Source organism: Chiloscyllium punctatum, chromosome 8 (genome assembly GCF_047496795.1).
Source record: "Chiloscyllium punctatum isolate Juve2018m chromosome 8, sChiPun1.3, whole genome shotgun sequence".
NCBI classification, from domain to species: Eukaryota; Metazoa; Chordata; class Chondrichthyes; order Orectolobiformes; family Hemiscylliidae; genus Chiloscyllium; species Chiloscyllium punctatum.
The window spans coordinates 127098605-127120757 of record NC_092746.1 but is presented as its reverse complement, the minus strand read 5'-3'; the positions used below and the strand labels follow the sequence as shown (position 1 = coordinate 127120757).

The 22153-nt window shown below is 44.4% G+C and overlaps 1 protein-coding gene across 2 annotated transcripts in view; it reads left to right on the top strand.

Moving 5' to 3' along the window:
- Window positions 1-22153, top strand: part of cpsf1 (cleavage and polyadenylation specific factor 1) — a 170811-nt gene that overhangs the window by 66279 nt on the left and 82379 nt on the right. For both annotated transcript variants that reach the window (XM_072576446.1, XM_072576445.1), the window contains exons 13-16: window positions 2706-2757; window positions 3410-3504; window positions 8236-8310; window positions 13106-13186. In XM_072576446.1, coding sequence (XP_072432547.1) covers window positions 2706-2757; window positions 3410-3504; window positions 8236-8310; window positions 13106-13186 — 303 coding nt within the window. The remainder of the gene's footprint in view (window positions 1-2705; window positions 2758-3409; window positions 3505-8235; window positions 8311-13105; window positions 13187-22153) is intronic.

The following is a 22153-nucleotide window of genomic DNA, read 5'->3' as shown; positions in this document are numbered from 1 at the left end:
CTGAGTGTTGCATTGTACTCTTGACTTTATGTAAATAATGGAAAGGATACATGTGGTGAGGAAATGAGTTTTCCATCAGAGAATTAAGCTCTTGTGCCTGTGGCTGACCAGTTAAACTGGCTCGTTATGAAATAGGATGTTTGTGTCTTGATGATGAAACTGTTGTAGTATTCAAAATGGAATGGTTTCGACAATGTAGATTGGGGAAACCACTGCAACGAAGTGGAGGGCCAGAAACCAACATTTGAAATCATTGTCAGAAAATGAGGAGAGTTTTTAGAACATAGAACATAGAAAAATACAGCGCAGTATTTGGCCCTCGATGCTGCGCCGATCCAAGCTTAATGAATTTAGCATGGAAAGAATTGTCACCCCTCACTTGGGGTAGTGCACTAAAATCAAGCCCTGCTATTCCTGGAGTTGTCATAAAAGTTAAAAAATTTTATGAATTATGCAAATGTCCCTAATTTATCTTTTAAGGCACCAGTTAACAAAGCACAAATCATATTTCTGTACTTAACAAGCATTGTTAATTATTCTAAACTAACAGATTCTAGCTACAACTAAGCAACTATGAATCATCAACATGTAACTATACTAGTTAAATCTCTTAATCTCCTGTTAAAACTCCCCTTGTGGGCACATACAGTCAGATGGACATGCAAACAAAAATTGGTGTAATGGGTGAAGGGAAAAACTGGGAATGCTGTTTACTGACCCACATCCATATGGTTTAATGAGATGATCCTTCTACTTGTCAAGACTTGTTGTTTGTCAATCTCCCTCTTCTAATACTTTTCAGTTTCTTGTAGAAGGCACAGAATAACTGGTTAACAGTTGCAAAATCACTTAATATTGACTAAAAGCCACAACTTACAACAACTGGTGAGGAAAATAAACCAACTTTCTTCAGACTTTAACTGGCTTCCACTGCAAAGAGAGATAGAGGCGCCATGTCCTCTTTTGGAGATCCCATGCCCACATCAGTTTGCCTTAGCTACACAGCCAATCAGAAGGGTGTTGGCAGGCAAATTTTGTCATCAGCAACTGGGCACCACTGCACAGACCAGTCAGCTTCAAATATCATTTGTGTATGCTCGTTGGTGCCAGACTTTCTGCAGTAACCTTCCCCCACAGGTGCAACCAACAAGTTTAAACATCAGTGACAATGTATTTCAAAAGTGGAGCAATCCCTTCCAAAATCCATTTAGGCAGTCCTTTTCCCATTTCAGTCCAAAATCATTCATACAGAAAATAAAGAGGTGACGTTTGCAGAGTACAATTCTAGAGGGGGTCCAGGAGCAGCGGGCCCTGATTGTATCTGTGTAGAAGGCAAGGCAGGTTGTGTGTGGGTCCTAAAGCAAAACAAGGCTCCTTAGCCTCTTCCACATTCATGATGACTACCACCTAGAAGAAGGGCAGCAAACACCATCATCTACAAGTTCCCTTCAAAGTCACTCAATGTTCTGACTTGGAAATATATAGCCATTCTGTTAGTGTCACCAGGTTAAAATCCTGAAACTCACTCCATAACAGTATTGTGGTGTACTACCCTGGACTGCTTTGGTTCATGAATGCTTCACCAGGGTCTCAAAGGTAATGGATGATAGGCAGAAAATATTGACTCAGCCAATGATGCCATATCCCATAAATGAGTGAAAAGCATATACTATCACAGGCTTCACTAACAATAGCGTAGAGTACAAAATAAAGAGTTCTATTCCTTTGGAGGCTGAAACAAGTGTTCAGTTCTGGGGGCTACACGTCATGAAATATATGAAGGCTTTATGCAAAGTGCAGCAAAAATTCCTAAGAATGACCATAGGAATGAGGAGCTTCAATGTTGAAGATAAATTTAAGAGGTTGAGGGAGAAGAGGAAATTTGATAAAGGTACTCACAATCACACAAGGTCTGAACAGAATTAATGAGGAGACACTGTTCCCATTAGTGGAAGGATCAAGAACAAGTAGGTACAGACTTGAGGTAATAGTTAAAGGATGAGTGAAAATGTTTTCTAACAGTGAGCGGTTAGAGTCTGGAATGTACCACCTGAAAGTGTTGGAGATGGCTTCAATTTGATAAGAAATTTGATTTGTATCTGAAAAGGAAATAATTACTTTGAATTCAGGTGGTGGCGGGGGGGGGTGTAATTGCTCCTTTTGGAAGCTAATTTGGGCAGAATGTGTTGCAACAATTGAGGTTTTGAGTTGCTGGCAGAGTAGTGAGTCCATAGTCATTAGTAACTTTGAAAAGGAAGTTGGATCAATACTTGAAAAGGAAACATTTGCAAAGCTACTTGATCATGGGTGTATAGAACTAATTCACTAGCTCTTCAGAAGAGCCAGCACATGTTTGCTAGGTCAATTTGCCTCCTTCTGGGTTCTTTATATTTGATTCTGTTCGGTGAGGACTGGTTGAGCTCCACTTTAAATTCATTGGTTTTGATAATCCAGCTAAAATTGCTTAACCACAAGTTCAAAAGGCGAACACTCTGTGATATTAGAGAAGGTGACTGGAACCCCTCATAGTGTTTCCATCTCCAGAGTCTGTCCCCTCTGGAGAAGGCTTTTTTAAAAGGCATGAACAGAAGGGAAAGGAACAGCAAAGTAGGATGTACTGTGGATTTTGGGCAGTAATTGAGACAGCCATTCTTTCTGATGCCAGAAATAATTTGATTTTGGGTTGGATTTATTTCATTCTGCAGGATGAACCACCAAATAAAAAGAAGCGTCTGGATTTGTCAGCAGGTTGGATTGGTGAGTAACCCATTGGATCACAGAATTGTTACAATGTAGAAGGAGACTATTCAGGCCATCCTGCCTGGGCCACTGTTCCGATCAAGTATTATACTTAGTGTCATTCTTTGTCCTGTCCTCCATAGTACTGCACGTTTTCTCCTTTAAATAATCATCCAGTTCCCTCTTGAACATCAGTATTGAACCTGTCTGCACCATGCTTCTAGGAAGAGCATTCAAGGCATAAATTACTCGCCTGTGAAAATGTGTTTTTTCCTTGTCACATTTAGTTCCTTTGCAAATCAGTAATTTTTAATCACTTTTCTGAGGATTGGACCCAAGCTACCAGGGTTACATACTGTGAACTGTCCTCTAAGGTATTTTTGAATTAAAAAGTAAGTATTATTTAAATTAATGTTATGTGGTTTGATGACAGAATTCTACTGTTTTTCTCTTTTCATTTGCCTCCTACCAAAGATTGACAAGGGCAGGAAATGTGATAGTTAATTCTTTGTCATCCATCTGTCCTCTTTCACACACTCGAGCAATTGACTGTTATGTTGCCAGCTTACACATACTGAGTAATGTGACATGTTACAGTGGGAGTGGGGGAATAGCTGCAGGAAAAGAAAGCAAGCATGAACTCCTTGATTATGTTTTTGTTGTGTTCCAGCTGGTGATGTTGCTTTACTGGATGAGATGGATGAGATTGAAGTGTATGGGAACGAGGCTCAATCTGGCACTCAGCTGGCTACCTATTCTTTTGAGGTAAGGTCTGATTTACTGGATGTCAGAGATCTGTAGGAGGACGGAACGCCTCTGATATGTTCAAAGTTTCCACCTGATTAATGCTTAAGGTGACATAACACCACTTTTATAACTGCATCTGTAATTCAGTGTGTAAATCTGCAGATCAGTATTCACAAATGCCAACTTTAAGGGCATTTAAATGATCATCTGATAGACAAATGCATGAAAATGGAATAGTGTAGGTTGGATGGACTTCACATTGGTTTCACAGGTTGGCACAACATCAAGGGCCATAGGGTCTGTACTGCGCTGTTATGTTCTATGTTTTAATTTACTTTAACAGTATAATTTTCATGAGGGAATGTTGAGGTATGTGGGTTTGAGGGAAAGTGGAACATTATGAATACTCAAAGTTTAGGAGAAGATTTGTAGCTCGGGTGCTCGTTGTTGTGGTTCTTTTCGCCGAATTCCCAGCTCGGCGAACATAACCACAACAATTATGAATACTAATTTCAGTGCTTCGGCTGCCGTAGCACTGGGTACATTTTGTGATACTGAGCAGAAGATCCTGACAATGTCAAAGACGACATAAATAAACAATGGAAATATAGTGATACTGGAGGGCAATTTGGGCCTTTAGTTGAAATCACCCTGAATCCTTGTGGTGAATTCCTGAAGAAGAGCTTATGCCCGAAACGTCGATTCTCCTTCTCCTTTGATGCTGCCTGACCTGCTGCGCTTTTCCAGCAACACATTTTTAAGCTCTGATCCCCAGCATCTGCAGTCCTCACTTTCTCTTTGTGGTGAAATAATGTTGTAAGTTAACTCATCTGGGAAATTTGGTTTGGACAAATCCTAGGTTTTCCTCCAACCTCTTGTATGATATATATGGTTCAAGTGAGCAGAGAAACCTGAATCTGTAGGCCAAGAGAGAATGTATTTATCGCATTCTGGTTTGGGGTATTGCACTTTTTAAAAAAAAATTAGCATTTTGCTACTGCAGATGAATACTGGGCATCTCCTGATAGGATGCAGTCCTGAAAATGGAAGCCCGCTCACATGTAGGATCCCCAGCATGTTTGTCTTCTCATGTAAGCGGCAACTTTGTTGGCTCGGTCAAATAAGCTGAATGGGTGTTGGCCGTATTCTCAAAGCGATGCCCACATGGTGAGCCTATGGGTCATCCCCTGTCTGTGATACATGGATGTCTGCAAGGCAGACCTCTGGTTGGCCAAGATCGGAGGCAGATAAATGGGAAATCCTTGCTGATGACTTTAGTACCAGGAGTTGAGCGGTCAGGAGATACATGGTCAGAGGATAAAAGAAATGACTGGATGGTGGAAGTAGAGACCATCGGAAGGTAAAAACACAAATTGACCTCAGATTAGCACTATTCATTTGGACACTGCTGAAGAGACTGTCATTTACAAATTGGCCTCTACAGCCAATTATGCCTGACTATGTTCAATATGGAAGTGATGCACATGCAGGTCACAGTTCATATCTTGCTTGAGATGGATAGATGCTAACAGCATTCCTACCCCTCTGTGATGGTGGAAATAGTATGTAGCTCTCATTTATGACAGATGGGTCTTTTAGGTTAGATTAGGTTCCTTAAGGCCCAACAAGTCCACACCGGCCCTCCGAAGAATAACCTACCCAGATCCATTTCTCCTATCCTATAGTTACCCCTGACTAATGCACCTAACACTATGGGCAATTTAGCATGGCCAATTCACCTGACTTGCACATCTTTGGATTGTGGGAAGAAACCCATGCAGACACTGGGAGAATGTGCAACTCCACACAGTCAGTCGCTTGAGGCGGGAATCAACCCCAGGTCCCTGGTGCTGTGAGGCAACAGTGCTAGCCACTGAGTCACTGCCGCCCTTTTGAAAGACAGAGATGAAGGGGAATGGTTCAGAAATCTGTTCATTGATTGTAGACTGCTTCTGTTGTTTTGATCTTTCTGTGTCCCTAAGGAACTTGGAGCATTAACATAATTTGTGCTGATTTGTGCAATGATGCATCATGGTTTCAAACTTGGTTATTTGGCTTTTTACATTGTGGGGAGTGGGGTTGAAGATTGGTCAGAGTTACTCCTGAAACTGCTAAGACCATAAGACATTGGGCTGAATGTCGAATTCTGTTCCTTCGAATTTGCTTTGACATGGCTGTATGTTTCTAAACTCAATTGGTAAACCCTTGCCAGTCAAGAACATAGTTATCTCCAGTCTTAAATACACTCAACAACTTGGCCTCCACAGCCCTCTGTAGCAGTGTGTTTTACAGATTAACCACCCTCTGGCTGAAGAAATTCCTTTTCATCTCAGTTCTAAAGGGTTGTCCCTTCACACTGAGCCGGTGCCTTCAAGTCCTTGTCTCTTCTACTAGTGGAAACATCTCCACATCCGCTCTATCCAGGCCTGTCAGTGTTCTGAAATGTTTCAAAAAGATCCCCCCTCATTCTTCTAAACTCCCAAGTGCAGACCCAGAGTCCATAACTGCTTCATATATGACAAGCCCTCAGCCCAGGGAAGCATTCTTGTAAATCTCCACTGGATTTCCCCTCCCCAAGACCAACACATCCATTCTTAGATACGGGCCCAAAACTGCTCGCAATATTGCAAATGCAGTCTGATTGGAGACATACGGCTTCAGAAGTACATCTCTGCTTTTGTATCCTAGCCCTCTTGAATTGAATGCTGACATTACATTTGCCTTCCTAACTGTCAACTGAACTTGCATGTTAACTCTAAGAGAATCCTGAACTATGACTCCCAAGTCCCTTTGTCCTTCAGATTTCTAAAGCCCCTCCCATTTAGAAAATAGTCATTGCCTCTATTCTTCCTACCAAAGGGCATAACATCTCATTTCCTAAATTTATTCCATCTATTACTTCATCCACTTCTTTGCCCACTCTGCTAGCCTGTCCATCCTTCTGCAGCCTCCTGCTTCAACGCTACTTGCCTCCCACCTATCTTTGTGTCATCTGCAAATTTAACAACAGCGCCTTCAATTTCCTTGCCCAGATTCTTATTGTATGACGTGAGTAGTTGTGGTTCCAACACTGACTCCTGCAGAACTCTTGCAGTTGTGGTGGCACAGTGGCTCAGTGGTTAGCACTGCTGCCTTACAGCGCCAGGGACCCAGGTTTGATTCCCACCTCAGGCAACTGTCTGTGTGGAGTTTGCGCATTCTCCTTGCGTCTGCGAGGGTTTCCTCTGGGTGCTCTGGTTTCCTCCCATGCACAAAGATGTGCAAGTCAGGTGAATTGGCCATGCTTGATTGCCTCATAGTGTGAGGTGCGTTAGTCAGGGATAAATGTAAGGTAGAAGAATGGGTCTGGGTGGGTTTTTTCTTTGGAGGGTCATGTGGTCTTGTTGGGCCAAATCTAATCTAAACTCCACAATTCACCAACTGCTACCCTTAAAAAGACCTCTTTATTCCTACTTTCTGCCTTCTGCCAGTCAGTCAGCCTTCTATCCATTGCAGTACCTTGTCCCTAATGTGGGCTTTTCTTTTATTTAGCAGCTTTGTGAGAGACAACTTGCCAAAGCCCTTCTGAAAATCAATACATCAAGTTCAGTGGCTCTCCTTTGTCTAACTTGCTCATTACCTCCTGGTGGATTTGTAAGACATGACTTATCCTTGATAAAGCCATGCTGATTCGGTCCTGTTTTATCATGTATGTCTTAGTATTCCTCGATCTTATTCTTAATAATGGATTCCAAAATCTTACCAATGACCGAGCACAGGCTAACTGGCCTGCTATCTCAAATTAGAGCCATAGTGTCCTACAGAACAGAGACAGGCCCTTTGCCCCAAACTGGTCCATGCTGACCAAAATGTCCATTCATGCTAAACCCATTTCCCTGCACTTGGCCCAGTTCCTTCTAACCTTATCTCACCATGTATTTGTCTGAATGCCTTTTAAATGTTGTTAATGTACTCACCTCATTCACTTCCGCTGGCAGCTCATTCCATATGTGTACCATCCTCTGTTTTAAAAAAATTGCCCTTCAGGTTGCCTTTTATTCTGTTCCTCTAACCTTAAACTGATGCCCTCTAATCCGCCATTCCCCAACCCTGGAAAAAACACTGAGTGCATTCACCCTATCCATGCTTCTCATGATCTTATACACTTCTGTAAGATCCTCTGTCACTCTCTAAAGTCTTTTACTCTCTAAAGAAACAAGTCCTGGTTTGTCCACTCTCTCCAAACAACTCAGATACTCGAGTCCTGGCATCCTTGTAAATTTCTTCTACACTTTTTTCCAGTTTAATAACATTCTTCCTATGTCAAGGTGACCAAACTGAACATAATACATTAACTGTGGCCTCGCCAACGTCCTGTACAACTGCAGCATAACGTCAGGTAATAGTTGGCATGAACACAGGGGTATTGTGATTTTCTTCACTGTTTGATAATGTTTGGTAGTCAAACAAATGTTGAAAACATATTGCAGGTGTGGAAGCTGCTTCGTTGTCAAAATTCCCACAAATACACTTGTACTAATTGACAGAAAAAGAAGTGATAGAATTGTGCAATTATATGACTAAACACATTGTTCAAACATTTAAAATCTCTTCACATGATGAAACAATGTGGTATTCTTGTTTAATATATTCACTTAGGCATCGACAATAAAAGCTGTATAAAACAAATTTCAAAAATGATGTTGATTGCTCCAGAGTTTAAGCTGCCTGCACTGACTAATTTCGCTCGTACCTCGTATCTTTCTGTAGGTCTGTGACAGTATATTGAACATTGGCCCTTGTGTAAATGCCTCAATGGGAGAACCTGCTTTCCTTTCTGAAGAGGTGAGTGTGATTCAGCTGTGAAAAGTAACAGTTATGCAACAACATTGACAGGGTGGGGGTTTGGAGATTTGTGTGATGACTAGCTGGTCCCAACTGATCAAGGGAACCAAACTGAGACCTTTCCAGGTCAAATCAAAGTTTGGAGGAGATGCACTTGGCGGATCTAGGTAGCAAGAATTTAGAATCTTTTCTCCTTTGCTGGTTCAGGCTTATGCAAATTTATGGAAAATTGGGCATGTTCAAGCTGGCAACTGTCAAATTATTGGTTTGTGGTCGCCAGTCCAGTTTCACTATTTAAATTGGTGCAAGTTGTGAAGCTTGCCATTAATTCCACAGTTTTTGGGAGGTCTATCAAGAAGATGCTGTCCCAAATTGAAGTTGTACAATTTATGGACATTATCATTTGAGTGGGAGCAGCCGCGTGAGCTGGGCGGAAGTGAGGTTGGAGCGCATAGCTGGGCGGGAAGGTAAGTGATTAGTATTTGAGTGGGTGTGTTCTAGACCCCAGGTCCTACTTTCGTAGGGCCTCCCTCCCACCCTCCTCCTCTAACCTAACTTTAAAGTCCACAGGTTATTGACTCAGTGTTCTTGTTTTTGGAGACAAAGTGTACAGTCATGGCAGCGCAGGCGGTGGAATGTTCCTCGTGCAGGATGTTTGAGGTAGGGGTGACCACCGATACTCTTGCCGACTTCGTCTGCAGGAAATGCAATCAGATCCTGATCCTCACCGAACGAGTTAGGGAACTGGAACTGGAGCTGGATGAGCTGAGGATTATTCGAGAGGCTGAGAGGGTGATTGATAGAAGCTACAGGGACATAGTTACGCCGGAGAACAGAGGTAGCTGGGTAACAGTTGGAGATGGGAAGAGGAAGAAGCAGGCAGTGCAGGGTTCCCCTGTGGTCGTTCCCCTAAAAAATAAGTATACAGCTTTGGAAACTGTTGGGGGGGACAGCCTTGCAGGTGTAAGCTGCAGTGAAGGGGTCTGTGGCGTGAGGTCTGGCTCTGAGACTCAGAAGGGAAAGGGGGAGAGGAGGAGAGCGCTAGTTATAGGGGACTCTCTAGTTAGAGGGACGGACAGGCAGTTCTGTGGACATGGGCGAGACTCTCGGATGGTTTGTTGCCTCCCGGGTGCTAGGGTCCGGGACGTCTTGGACCGTGTCTTCAGAATCCTTAAGGGGGAGGGTGTGCAGCCAGAAGTCGTGGTACACATTGGCACCAACAACATAGGTAGGAAGAGGGGTGGGGAGGTCATTCAAGAGCTCAAGGAGTTAGGCTGGAAGCTAAAAGCTAGGACAGACAGAGTCGTCATCTCTGGGTTGTTGCCGGTGCCACGTGACAGTGAGGCAAAGAATAGGGAGAGAGTGCAGTTGAACACGTGGCTGCAAGGATGGTGTAGGAGGGAGGGCTTCAGATATTTGGACAATTGGACTGCATTCTGGGGAAGGTGGGACCTGTACAAACAGGACGGGTTGCACCTGAACCAGAAGGGCACCAATATCCTGGGGGGTAGGTTTGCTAGCACTCTTCGGGGGGGGTTTAAACTAATTTGGCAGGGGGATGGGATCCGGACTTGTTGTCCAGCAAGTAAGCTAGCTGTGTGTCAGGATGCCCAAGACTGTAGGGAGGCTGTGGAGAAGGTAGCACTGACAGGGACTACTTGCGGACACAGAGAGGGGTTCAAGTGCGTATACTTCAACGCAAAGAGTATCAGAAATAAGGTGGGTGAACTTAAGGCGTGGATCGGTACCTGGGACTACGATGTTGTGGCCATCACGGAAACGTGGATAGAAGAGGGACAGGAATGGTTGTTGGAGGTTCCTGGTTACAGATGTTTCAGTAAGATTAGGGAGGGTGGTAAAAATGGAGGGGGGGTGGCATTGCCAATTAGAAATGGTATAACGGCTGCAGAAAGGAAGTTTGAGGGGGATCTGCCTCTGGAGGTAGTATGGGCTGAAGTCAGAAGTAGGAAAGGAGCAGTCACCTTGTTGGGTGTTTACTATAGGCCCCCCAATAGCAGCAGAGATGTGGAGAAACAGATTGGGAAACAGATTTTGGAAAGGTGCAGAAGCCACAGGGTAGTAGTCATGGGCGACTTCAACTTCCCAAATATTGATTGGAAGCTCTTTAGATCAAGTAGATTGGATGGGGCGGTGTTTGTGCAGTGTGTCCAAGAAGCTTTTCTAACTCAGTATGTAGATTGTCCAACCAGAGGGGAGGCCATATTGGATTTGGTACTCGGTAATGAACCGGGACAAGTGGTGGGCTTGTTAGTGGGTGAACATTTTGGTGATGGTGACCACAATTCTGTGACTTTCACCTTGGTTATGGAGAGAGATAGGTGCGCACAACAAGGTAGATATTACAATTGGGGGAAGGGAAATTACGATGCTGTAAGACAGGATTTGAGGAGCATACGTTGGGAGCATAGGCTGTCAGGGAAGGATGTGGTGGAAATATGGAACTTTTTCAAAGAGCAGATACGACGTGTCCTTGATATGTATGTACCTATCAGGCAGGAAAGAAATGGTCGTGTGAGGGAGCCTTGGTTGACGAGTGAGGTTGAATGTCTTGTAAAGAGGAAGAAGGAGGCTTACATAAGGTTGAGGAAACGGTTCAGACAAAGCAGTGGAGGGATACAGGATAGCCAGAAGGAACCTGAAGAAAGGGATTAGGAGAGCTAAGAGAGGGCATGAAAAATCCTTGGCAGATAGGATCAAGGATAACCCCAAGGCATTTTATGCGTATGTGAGAAACCTGAGAATGACGAGAACGAGGGTAGGTCCGATCAAGGACAGTAGTGGGAGACTGTGTATTGAGTCGGAAGAGAAAGGAGAGGTCTTGAACAAGTACTTCTCTTCAGTTTTTACAAACGAGAGGGACCGTATTGTTGAAGAGGAGAGTGTGAAACGGACTGTTAAGCTAGAAGAGATACCTGTTAGGAAGGAAGATGTTTTGGACATTTTGAACAACTTGAGGATAGACAAGTCCCCCGGGCCTGACGGGATATATCCTAGGATTATGTGGGAAGCAAGAGAGGAAATTGCAGTACCGTTGGCAATGATCTTTCTTGTCTTCACTGGCAACGGGGGTGGTACCAGGGGACTGGAGAGTAGCGAATGTTGTGCCCCTGTTCAAAAAAAGGAATAGGGATAACCCCGGGAATTACAGGCCAGTTAGTCTTACTTCTGTGGTAGGCAAAGTAATGGAAAGGGTACTGAGGGATAGGATTTACGAGTATCTGGAAAGACACTGCTTGATTAGGGACAGCCAGCATGGATTTGTGAAGGGTAGGTCTTGCCTTACAAGTCTTATTGAATTCTTCGAGGAGGTGACCAAGCATGTGGATGAGGGTAGAGCAGTGGATGTAGTGTACATGGATTTTACTAAGGCATTTGATAAGGTTCCCCATGGTAGGCTTATGCGGAAAGTCAGGAGGCATGGGATAGAGGGAAATTTGGCCAATTGGATAGAAAACTGGCTAACCGGTCGAAGGCAGAGAGTGGTGGTAGATGGTAAATATTCAGCCTGGAGCCCAGTTACAAGTGGAGTTCCGCAGGGATCAGTTCTGGGTCCTCTGCTGTTTGTAATTTTTATTAATGACTTGGATGAGGGAGTCGAAGGGTGGGTCAGTAAATTTGCAGATGATACGAAGATAGGTGGAGTTGTGGACAGTGAGGAGGGCTGTTGTCGGCTGCAGAGGGACTTAGATATGATGCAGAGCTGGGCTGAGGAGTGGCAGATGGAGTTCAACCCTGTCAAGTGTGAGGTTGTCCATTTTGGAAGAACAAATAAGAATGCGGAATACAGGGTTAATGGTAGGGTTCTTAGTCAGGTGGAGGAACAGAGGGATCTTGGGGTCTATGTACATAGATCTTTGAAAGTTGCCACTCAGGTGGATAGAGTTTGTAAGAAGGCTTATGGAGTATTATCGTTCATTAGCAGAGGGATTGAATTCAAGAGTCGTGAAGTGATGTTGCAGCTGTACAGGACTTTGGTTAGGCCACAGTTGGAGTACTGTGTGCAGTTCTGGTCGCCTCACTTTAGGAAAGATGTGGAAGCTTTGGAGAGGGTGCAGAGAAGATTTACCAGGATGTTGCCTGGAATGGAGAGTAGGTCGTAGGAGGATAGGTTGAGAGTTCTCGGCCTTTTCTCGTTGGAACGGCGAAGGATGAGGGGTGACTTGATAGAGGTTAATAAGATGATCAGAGGAATAGATAGAGTAGACAGTCAGAAACTTTTTCCCCGGGTACCACAGAGTGTTACAAGGGGACATAAATTTAAGGTGAAGTGTGGGAGGTATGGGGGGATGTCAGGGGTAGGTTCTTTACCCAGAGAGTGGTGGGGGCATGGAATGCGCTGCCCGTGGGAGTGGCAGAGTCAGAATCATTGGCGACCTTTAAGCGGCATTTGGATAGGTACATGGATGGGTGCTTAATCTAGGTTAGAAGTTCGGCACAACATCGTGGGCCGAAGGGCCTGTTCTGTGCTGTATTGTTCTATGTTCTATCTTTTGTTGTCTTAAATTTTGAGCTAGAAGCGAAAATAGTCCCTCTACTGGATTGTTGTGAAACAGGGGCAGCTGCTGCCTTAGGCACTTGACAGTTCAGCGTGTACACACACCCTCTCCAACAACCCTGATACTGTTGCCTGCAGGGGAGATATGGTTTTTATAAAAGAACTGGAAAAATACACCCCTGTTGGAGTTTGACAGCATTATGAAAGTTTTTAAATGCAAATGGTGAGATTTTATATCTTCTGCGGTAGCATTCTGTTTCACCATACGTCTCATTTTAGTTTCAGAATAATCCTGAACCTGACTTGGAGATAGTTGTGTGTTCGGGATATGGAAAGAATGGTGCGCTATCTGTTCTACAGGTAATAGACTACACTGGCTTGTGGTATTGTCTGTCATATTTTCTCAACAGTTTAATATTAAAGAAGTGTGACATCTGAAATGCATAACATGGGATTTGCAGTAGTGTATTGAAATGGATAGAAAGCTCTTTGGCAGATAGGAAACAAAAATGAATAAATGGGTCTTTTTTCGAATAAAGGCAGTGATTATTGGGGTATTGCAGTGGTCATTGCTAGGACCCCAGCTCTTAAGAATGTACATTAACAATTTAGATGGGGGAGCCAAAGGTAATATCTCCACATTTGGAGGAAACACAAAGCCCGGTAGAAAATGCAGAGTTGCTTCAGTGTGATTCGGACAAGCTGCATGAGTTCAGGAAATGCATGGCAGATGCAGTATAATGTAGGTAAATGTGATGTTATGCGCTTAGGTCGCTTAAAATAGGAAGCCAGATTGTTATCTGTACCGCCATAAATTGAGAAGGGGGAAATGCGCCATAAGACCTGGGTGTCCTTGCATGAATTTATTTATTGTCACGTAAAATCAGTAATGACTGGGGGAATGGGCTCAAGGGATCGAACAGCCTACTTCAGTTCTTATTTTCTTATGGTCTTGCGGCTGTCTACAACTAAAGTGCTGTCGCAGATGGTGTGGAGTTATTTCTGTATTTTAGAACTTCAGTGCTTCCTTATTGAAAATAAAACTGCTTCAAAAACTCAGCAGGTTTGGCAGTACCTTCGACTCATAGAGAGCTGTACAGCATGGAAACAGATCCTTCGGTCCAAATCGAACATGTCGACCAGATTCCTAAATTAATCTGGTCACATTCGCCAGCATTTAGCCCATATACCTCTAAACCTCTATTCATATACCCATCCAAATGCTTTTTAAATGTTGTAATTGTATCAGCTGCTACTACTCCTCCAGCAGTTCATTCTATGAACACACCACCCTCTGTCGAAAAAGTTGCCTCTTAGATCCCTTTTAAATCTTCCCCTCTTAGCTTAAACCTATGCCCTCTAGATTTGGACTAGATCAGAGACATCCTTGACCCTGGCACCAGGAAAGTAACGCATCATCCTGGAGTCTTGCTTGTGGCCATAGAAATGCCTGTGCCCCTGTCTGTAGAGTCCCCTATCACTACCTCACACCTGCACTTGAACCTTCCTTGCTGTATAACCATGCCCGTCCTGGTGTTACTGATCTGACTGCTGCTGTTACTTTCCCCTGAGAGACCAAGCTCCCTAAAAGTATCCAAGATGGTATGTTTATTTGAGAGGGGAATAGCAACAGAGGACTCCTGTACTTCTAGCCTGGCCTTCCTGGTGGTCACCCATTTTCTGGTTGACCCCTTGGCGTGCCCACATTCTGAAACACCTATCTATAAAGTTTTCTGCCTCTTGTACACTCCTAATTGAGTCCAAGTGCCACTCTAACAAATCCATGCAGTATGAGAGGAGCTGCAGGTAAACACACTACCTGCAAACATAGTTGTCAGGGATATTTGATTTCTCCCTGAACACACTCACTTCACAAGACGAGCATATCACTCCCCTAACTACTCTAATAATGATTGGATTAAAAGAAAAGGAAAGACCTTATTTTGCCTTACCAGAGCATCGAGTGTCATGGGGCAGAGATGAGTGTAGTCACCTTCATGAAAGGTAATAGAATAGTCATTTATTGTTACTTGTATTTTTTACCAAAAAAGTGATAAGTTAAGCTGCTGTACTATGACCCTATGTTAATAACAAAGCATAGATAAAAATTAAGACAAAGTCCATCTTAGTTAAATTCATGGCTTCTGGGTTTGGGAAAAGACAATAATGCTGCAAGGCCACCACCCAGGCCCGCTGGAATCCTAGGCTGCAAGACTCCCAAGAAGGAAGAAATTGCAAAAATTGACCAAAGGAATCCCAGGCCATCTGATGCTATACTGAAACCATGGCAATGCTAAAGTCGCTGCTGACCTATACAATAGAATTTGGGGATGTGATGATGATGTGAAGCAGACAACTACCACCAGACACAACATCAATAGCCATAAGGAACTGTCATTGCTTCTGCAGCCGCATGAAACATCTTTGCCAACGTTGCCTCTCCCGATATCGGGTCCTCATGCTCGCTCCTCTGTAAGATGACTCCTTGATGCCACTGCCAGAGTCATGCTCTGAACTCACTAACTGTCTTGCTGTTGTCCATCAGAGTCTCTCTCCAGGCTCAGTAGCTGCTGTAATGTGTGATCTCGGCTTGCTGCAGACCAGGCCTCCAGTCCTCTGCCTCCCCTGATGCCGGTGGCTGGGTGTTGAGTCATCGGAAGCAGTGTGCGAGGAGGCAGAAGCGCGGTAAGCAGGCAGGGGTTAATGCTGGGCTAAAAACAAGGCCTAGTCGGCCATCTCTACCGTCCATTCTGCTCTCCAGTGTTTGCTCCCTGGGCAATAAATTGGCCTGTATTCGACAGTGGTAGGCTTCTCAGCATGAGTTCACCGACTGCTTCGTCCTTGTTTTCACGGAAACATGGCTTAGTGACAGAGTTCCAGGCACTGCCTTCCAGCTTAGACGGGCAGCTCGATGCGGTAAGGCTCAGGGTGGGAGTCTGTGTAATTACATCAACATGAAATGGTGCAAAGACTCCGTGCTAGTCTCCATTTGGATGCAGGCCATTTTATTTGCCACGGGACTTCACTGCTATCCTTATAGGTGGGGTGTATGTTCCTCCCAGTACCAATGTTAAGGAGGCTCTCTGTGAACTGTAAGGAGCTGTTAGCAGCTGGAGATTTCAACCATGTGACTCTCGAGACTGCACTCCCTAAATTCCATCAGCGTGTGGACTTTGCAGTGACAGCGGGGAAACACGCTGGATCTTGTTTATACAAATATCCCCAACACATACAGGGCAGAGCCCTGGCCTGACCCCAGCTCCTCAGACCACATCTCTGTTGTGCTAATCCCAACATACAGACCACTCGTCAGACATGTCAAACCAGTTCTGAAGCAGGTGTAAACCTGGCTGGCAGGAGCCGTTCCTGCTCTTCAGGACTGTTTTGAGTGAACTGACTGGCACGTGGTCAAGGAAGTGCCAACCGATGGCAACTCCACCTTAGAGGAGTACATGGTGTCGGTGATTTGCTACATTAGCAAGTGTATTGACGGCATCACTGTGTCTAAGACAGTGCCCCAACCAGAAGCTGTGGATGAGGGCAAAGGTATGTGAGCTGCTGAGGCCCCGTGATTCCGCCTTCAGAGCAGATGACAAGGATGCCCTAACAACAGCGAGCGCCAACCTGACCTGGACTATCAAAGAGGAAAAGAGGGCACACACACTGAATATGCGGCCATTTTCGGGACAGCAGCAGGATGCGGAGCATGTGGAAGGGCATTCAGGCCATTATCAATCACAGAACAGCATCACCTGCTTGTGCTGGTGAGGCCTGAGGCCTTTCCTCTTGGATGAGTTGAACAATTTCTGTTTGCGGTTTGAGGCATGAAATGACATGGCAGCGAGGAAGTCCTGTGCCCCCCGCCGCCAAAACCAGTGACCGGGTGCTGTGACGTGAGGAAATCCCTTTGCAGAGTCTACCCACGTAAGGCTGTTGGACCAGAGAACACCCCTGGCAGAGTGCTGGGAGGATGCTCTGACGTTCTGGCAGATGTTCTCACGGCCATCTTTAACACCTCTCTGAGCTGCACCATTGTTCCAACGTGCTTCAAGGCTGCTACCATCGTCCACGTGCTGAAGAAGTCTTCAGCATCCTGTTTCAACAACCAACGCTGCATTGCGCTAACACCCATCGTCATGAAGTGTTTAGAGAGGCTGGTGATGAGGCATATTAAGACCTTGCAGTCCCTTCACTGGACATCCTGCAGTTTGTGTAATGTCCAAACTGCTCAACAGATGATGCCATTTCCACCACCCGCGATCTGGCCCTCACCCACCTAGAGAAGGAGGACACCGCTGTTCATAGACTTTGGCTTTGCATTCAACATTATATCGTTCCTCAGCTCCTGTTTGGAAATGAAAGTCTGCTGGGTCAAAATACCTCCCTCTATAACTGGATCCTGGACTACTTGACTGGGAGACTTCAGTCAGCGCAGATTGGGAACAACATCACACTGAGCATGGGGGCTCCCCAGGGTTATGTCCTCATTCCACTGCTGTTCACCCTGCTGAAACACAACCGTGCAATGGTGCACAGCTCAAATCATCTCATTAGGTTCACTGATGATATGACTGTAGTGCGTCTCATTACCAGGAATGCAAGTCAGTGTACAGAGAGGAGGACTAATGGACTGGTGCAGAGCTGACAACCTGTCTCTGAATGTGGACAAGATGAAAGATGGTTGTTGGCTTCAGGAGGGCATGGAGCGACCACTTGTTTGGACATTGGCTTCTATGTGGAGATCATGAAGAGCTCCAAATTTCTTGGAGTCCAGCTGGCAGAGACTCTCACCTGGTCCCTCAACACCAGCTCCATAGCCAAGAAAGCCCAGCAGTGTCTCTACTTGCTGTGCAGGCTGAGGAAAGCAGGCAGTGCAGGGATCCCCTATGGCTGTTCCCCTCAACAAATATACCATTATGGATACTGTGTGGGGGTGGGGGCGATCTACCATGGATAAACGGTCTCTGGCACAGAATCTGTCCCTGTTGCTGAGAAGGGAAGAGGGAAGAGGAGCAAAGCATTAGTCATTTGAGGACTCCATAGTTAGGGGACAGATAGGAAGTTCTATTGGAATGAGAAGTCATTGGTGGATAGGATCAAGGAAAACCCTTAGGCTTTCTATAGCTATATCAGGAATAAAAGAATGATGAGAGTAAGATTAGGGCCAATCAAGCATAGTAAGGGGAAGTTGTGGAGTCAGATGAGATAGGGGAAGTGCTAAATTGAATACTTTTCGTCAGTATTCACACTAGAAAAAGACAACGTGGTTGAGGAGAATATTGAGATACAAGCTACTCGACTAGGTGGGATTGAGGTAGATAAGGAGGAGGTATTAGCAATTCTGGAAAAAAGCTCAGTCCCTGGGCCAGATGGGATTTATCCTAGGACTCTCTGAAAAGCCAGGGAGGAGATTGCCGAGCCTTTAGCCTTTGATCCTTATGTTGTCATTGTCTACAGGAGTAGTGCCCGAAGACTGGAGGATAGCATTTGTTGTTCCCTTGCTCAAGGGGGGTAGAGACAACCTTGGAAATTATAGACCTGTGAACCTTACTTCGGTTGTGGGTAAAGTGTTGGAAAAGTTATAAGAGGATTTATCATCATCTAGAAAGGATTAAGTTGATTAGGGATAGTCAACATGGTTTTATGAAGAGTAGATCATGCCTCACAAACCTTAAAGGTGACCACACAGGTGGATGAGGGTAAAGCGGTTGATGCGGTGTATATGGATTTCAATAAGATGTTTAATAAGGTCCCCAACAGTAAGCTATTGTTGAAAATATAGAAGCATGGATTAAAGGTGATTTGGCGGTTTGGATCCAAAATTGGCTAGGTGAAAGCAGACAGAGCGGTGTTTGGTGGGAAATGTTCATCCTGGAGTTCAGTTACTCATGGTGTACTGCAAGGCTCTGTATTGGAGCCACTGTAGTTTCTCATTTTTATAAATGACCTGGATGAGCACATAGAAGGATGCATTAGTGTCATTCACAAATTTACTAAGTCGATAGAGTTGTGAATAGTGTCAAAGAATGTTGTAGGTTACAGAGAGACATAGATAAGTTGCAGAGCTGGCAAATGGAGTTTAATATGGAAAAGTGTGAGGTGATTGACTTTGGAAGGAGCAACAGGAAGACAGAGTACTGGGCTAATCGTAAGATTCTTGGCAGTGTAGATGAGCAGAGAGATCATCTCGTCTATGTATAGAGGTCCCTGAAAGTTGCCACCCAGGTTGATAGGATTGTTAAGAGGACATACAGTGTGTTAGCTTTTATTGGTAGAGGGACTGAGTTTCAGAATCATGGGATCATGCAGCAGCTGTGGAAAACTCTGGTACAGCCACATTTGGAGTGTTGTGTACAGTTCTGGTCACTGCATTATAAGAAGGATGTGGAACCTTTTGAAAGGGTTCAGAGATTTACCAGGATGTTGCCTGGTATGGAGGGAAGGTCTTACGAGGAATGGCTGAGGGACTTGAGGCTGTTTTTCTTAGAGAGAAATAGGTTGAGAGGTGACTTAATTAAGGCATGTAAAGATAATCAGAGGGTTGGATAGGTTGGACAGTGGGAGCCTTTTTCCTCTGGCGATGGCTAGCATGAGGAGACCTAGCTTTAAATTGAAGGGTGATAGATATAGGTCAGACGCATTTTCTTTACTCTGAGAGTAGTAGGGGCGTGGAACGCATTACCTGCAACAGTAGTAGCCTCGCTAACTTTAAGTGCATTTAAATGGTTATTGGACAGGCATATGGACGAGAATGGATTAGTGCAGGTTAGATGGGCTTCAGATTGGTTGCATAGGTCAGCCCAACAGCGAGGGCCAAAGGGCCTGTGCTGTGTTGTTACGTTCTATGTTCATTCGGTCTCTTACAGCCGGACTCTGCAACAGTTTCTTCTCCCACGCCATCAAGCTCCTTAACATTGTATGATCAGACTCTATTCCATCTGAAGCTCTTTGCGTGATTTTGAATTGCTGCTAGAACAATATTTTATTAATTATCATTCTTTTATTGCACTGTAATTTGTACACCACTGTATTGGATTAGTGGTGCTGGAAGAGCACAGCAGTTCAGGCAGCATCCAACGAGCAGCGAAATCGACGTTTCGGGCAAAAGCCCTTCATCAGGAATAAAGGCAGTGAGCCTGAAGCGTGGAGTTTTACCTTGTACACCACTGTGCCTATTGTCTTGACATAATAGGAATTACTGTGCCATCTTGCGTGTTTTGCGCTTCTTAGGCACTTTATGCCGCCCTGCATATGATCGTGTAGTTTGTGCTGTCCATGTAGCACCTTGGTCCTGGAGGAACGCTGTCTTGCTTATACTGTATCAGTTGTATATGGTAGAAATGACAAATAAAGCTACGCTTGACTTTTGAAAGAAACTGAGAGCATTGTTGCTAAATTTGCAGATGACAAAGATAGGTGGAGGGGCAGGTAGCATTGATTTGGTTTGATTGTCACGTGTACCTGAGTAAAGGCCGACTGCTGTATCCGTGGGTCCGATTTCTGCGGTTTCCGAACATATTACAGGGAAAGTTCCGGGACCAGGGGGTTGCTAGGAAGGTAAATTTCCGATTTAAAGGAATGGGTTCACAGCTACCTACAGTTTCTGGCTTCTGTGATAGGTCTTGGAATGTATCACCTGTGGGTACAGGGAGAATCTTTGTTTGTGAGCAGTACAGGCAGATTTATAATAAGCAAGAACATATAGATCATAGGATGGGGAAAGAAAAACTAGACCGGCATGCAGAATTTAAGTTTAAGTGTACAATGGTTATAAGAAATGTTAGAATTAGATCTGCTGTTGTGCGACTCCTTGCGAGCTCACTATGTCGGCGTCATCTGAAGTTGCTCATTTGCGCCATCTTGTATGCAGGGAAGAAGTGGGGAGGCTGCAGGAGGACCTGAACAGGCTAGGAGAGTAGGCAAATTAGTGGCAGATGGAATTCCATATGGGAAAATGAGGCTACTTTGGTAGGAGGAATAGAGGCTTAGACTCAGTTTTCTAAACTGAGAAAGGCTTTGGAAATCTGAAGTTCTAGTTTAGGGTTTGCGAGGCTAACATGGATTCAGTTGGCAGTTAAGAAGACAAATGCAATGTTAGCATTCATTTCAAGAAAGCTAGAATACAAGGAACAAAGAAAGCACAGCACAGGAACAGGCCATTTGGCCCACCAAGACTGCGCTGACACGCAATGCCTTTCTCGACAAAAACTTTTGTCTCTATGCAATCTGTATTCCCCAATTCACTGCCTATTCCTGTATCTGTCTAGATGCCACTTAAGCATTGCTATTGTGTCTGCCTGCACTAGCCCCTCTGGCAGTGCATTACATACACTTTCTACCCTCTGTGTGTAAACAAAAATGCCTGCCCTTCAACCTCCTTTAAACTTATCCCCTTTAACCTGAAGCCTATGTCCCCTTGTAATTGATGTTTTTACCTTGGGAAAAGACTCTGACTATCCATTATATCCGCGCCTGTCAATTTTGAAAATTTCTATCAGGTCGCTTCTCATCCTTGGAAATTTAAGTGGAAACAAGCCAAGTTTGCCCAATCTCTCCTCATAACTGTTACCCTCCAAATCAGGCAACATTCTGGTCAACTGTTTTTGTACCCTCAAAAGCATTCACATCCTTCTGCTCGTGTGGCGACAAGAACTGGACATAATATTCCAAATGTGGTCTAACTAAAGTTCTATACAGTTGCAACATGACTTGCCAGTTTTTATACTTTATTCCCTGATCAGTGAAGGCATGCTATATGCTGTCTTGACTGCCTTATCCCATATGTTGCCACTTTGAGGGAACTGTGGACCTGGAAATCTTGACCCCTCTGTATGTTGATGCTACTATGAGTTCCTTAGTATGTTTGCTGTATACCATATATACTTGACAAAGTTAAAAATCACAACAGCAGGTTATAGCCCGACAGGTTTATTTGGAAGCACTGGTATGTACTGTAGTATGGTCTCATTTAAACATTGGCCCCTGCTTTTTACAAAAATCTGGAATTTTCAATATATCTCATGTAAAAGCCGACCTTAGTTCTTCACAGATATATCGATATTGATGAGTCAGTGTGCCGGTCGTCCTGCTCTGTTCCAGGTCTTCCAGTCCTCTGGCCATCCCACACTGCTCTGGATATTCAGAACTACTGTAATATGTTGGGTTTTTTTTGTCTTTATTCATTCAGAGATCCCTTGGGCTTCTGCAAATGAAATAGTATGAATTTTGGTGGGCATTAATTTGATCCACTCAAAAGTAGTATCCATGTAATAGCCAACCCTGTAAATTTAACCTCCAAAAGTAGTCAAAATGCTTAGACTGTTACTC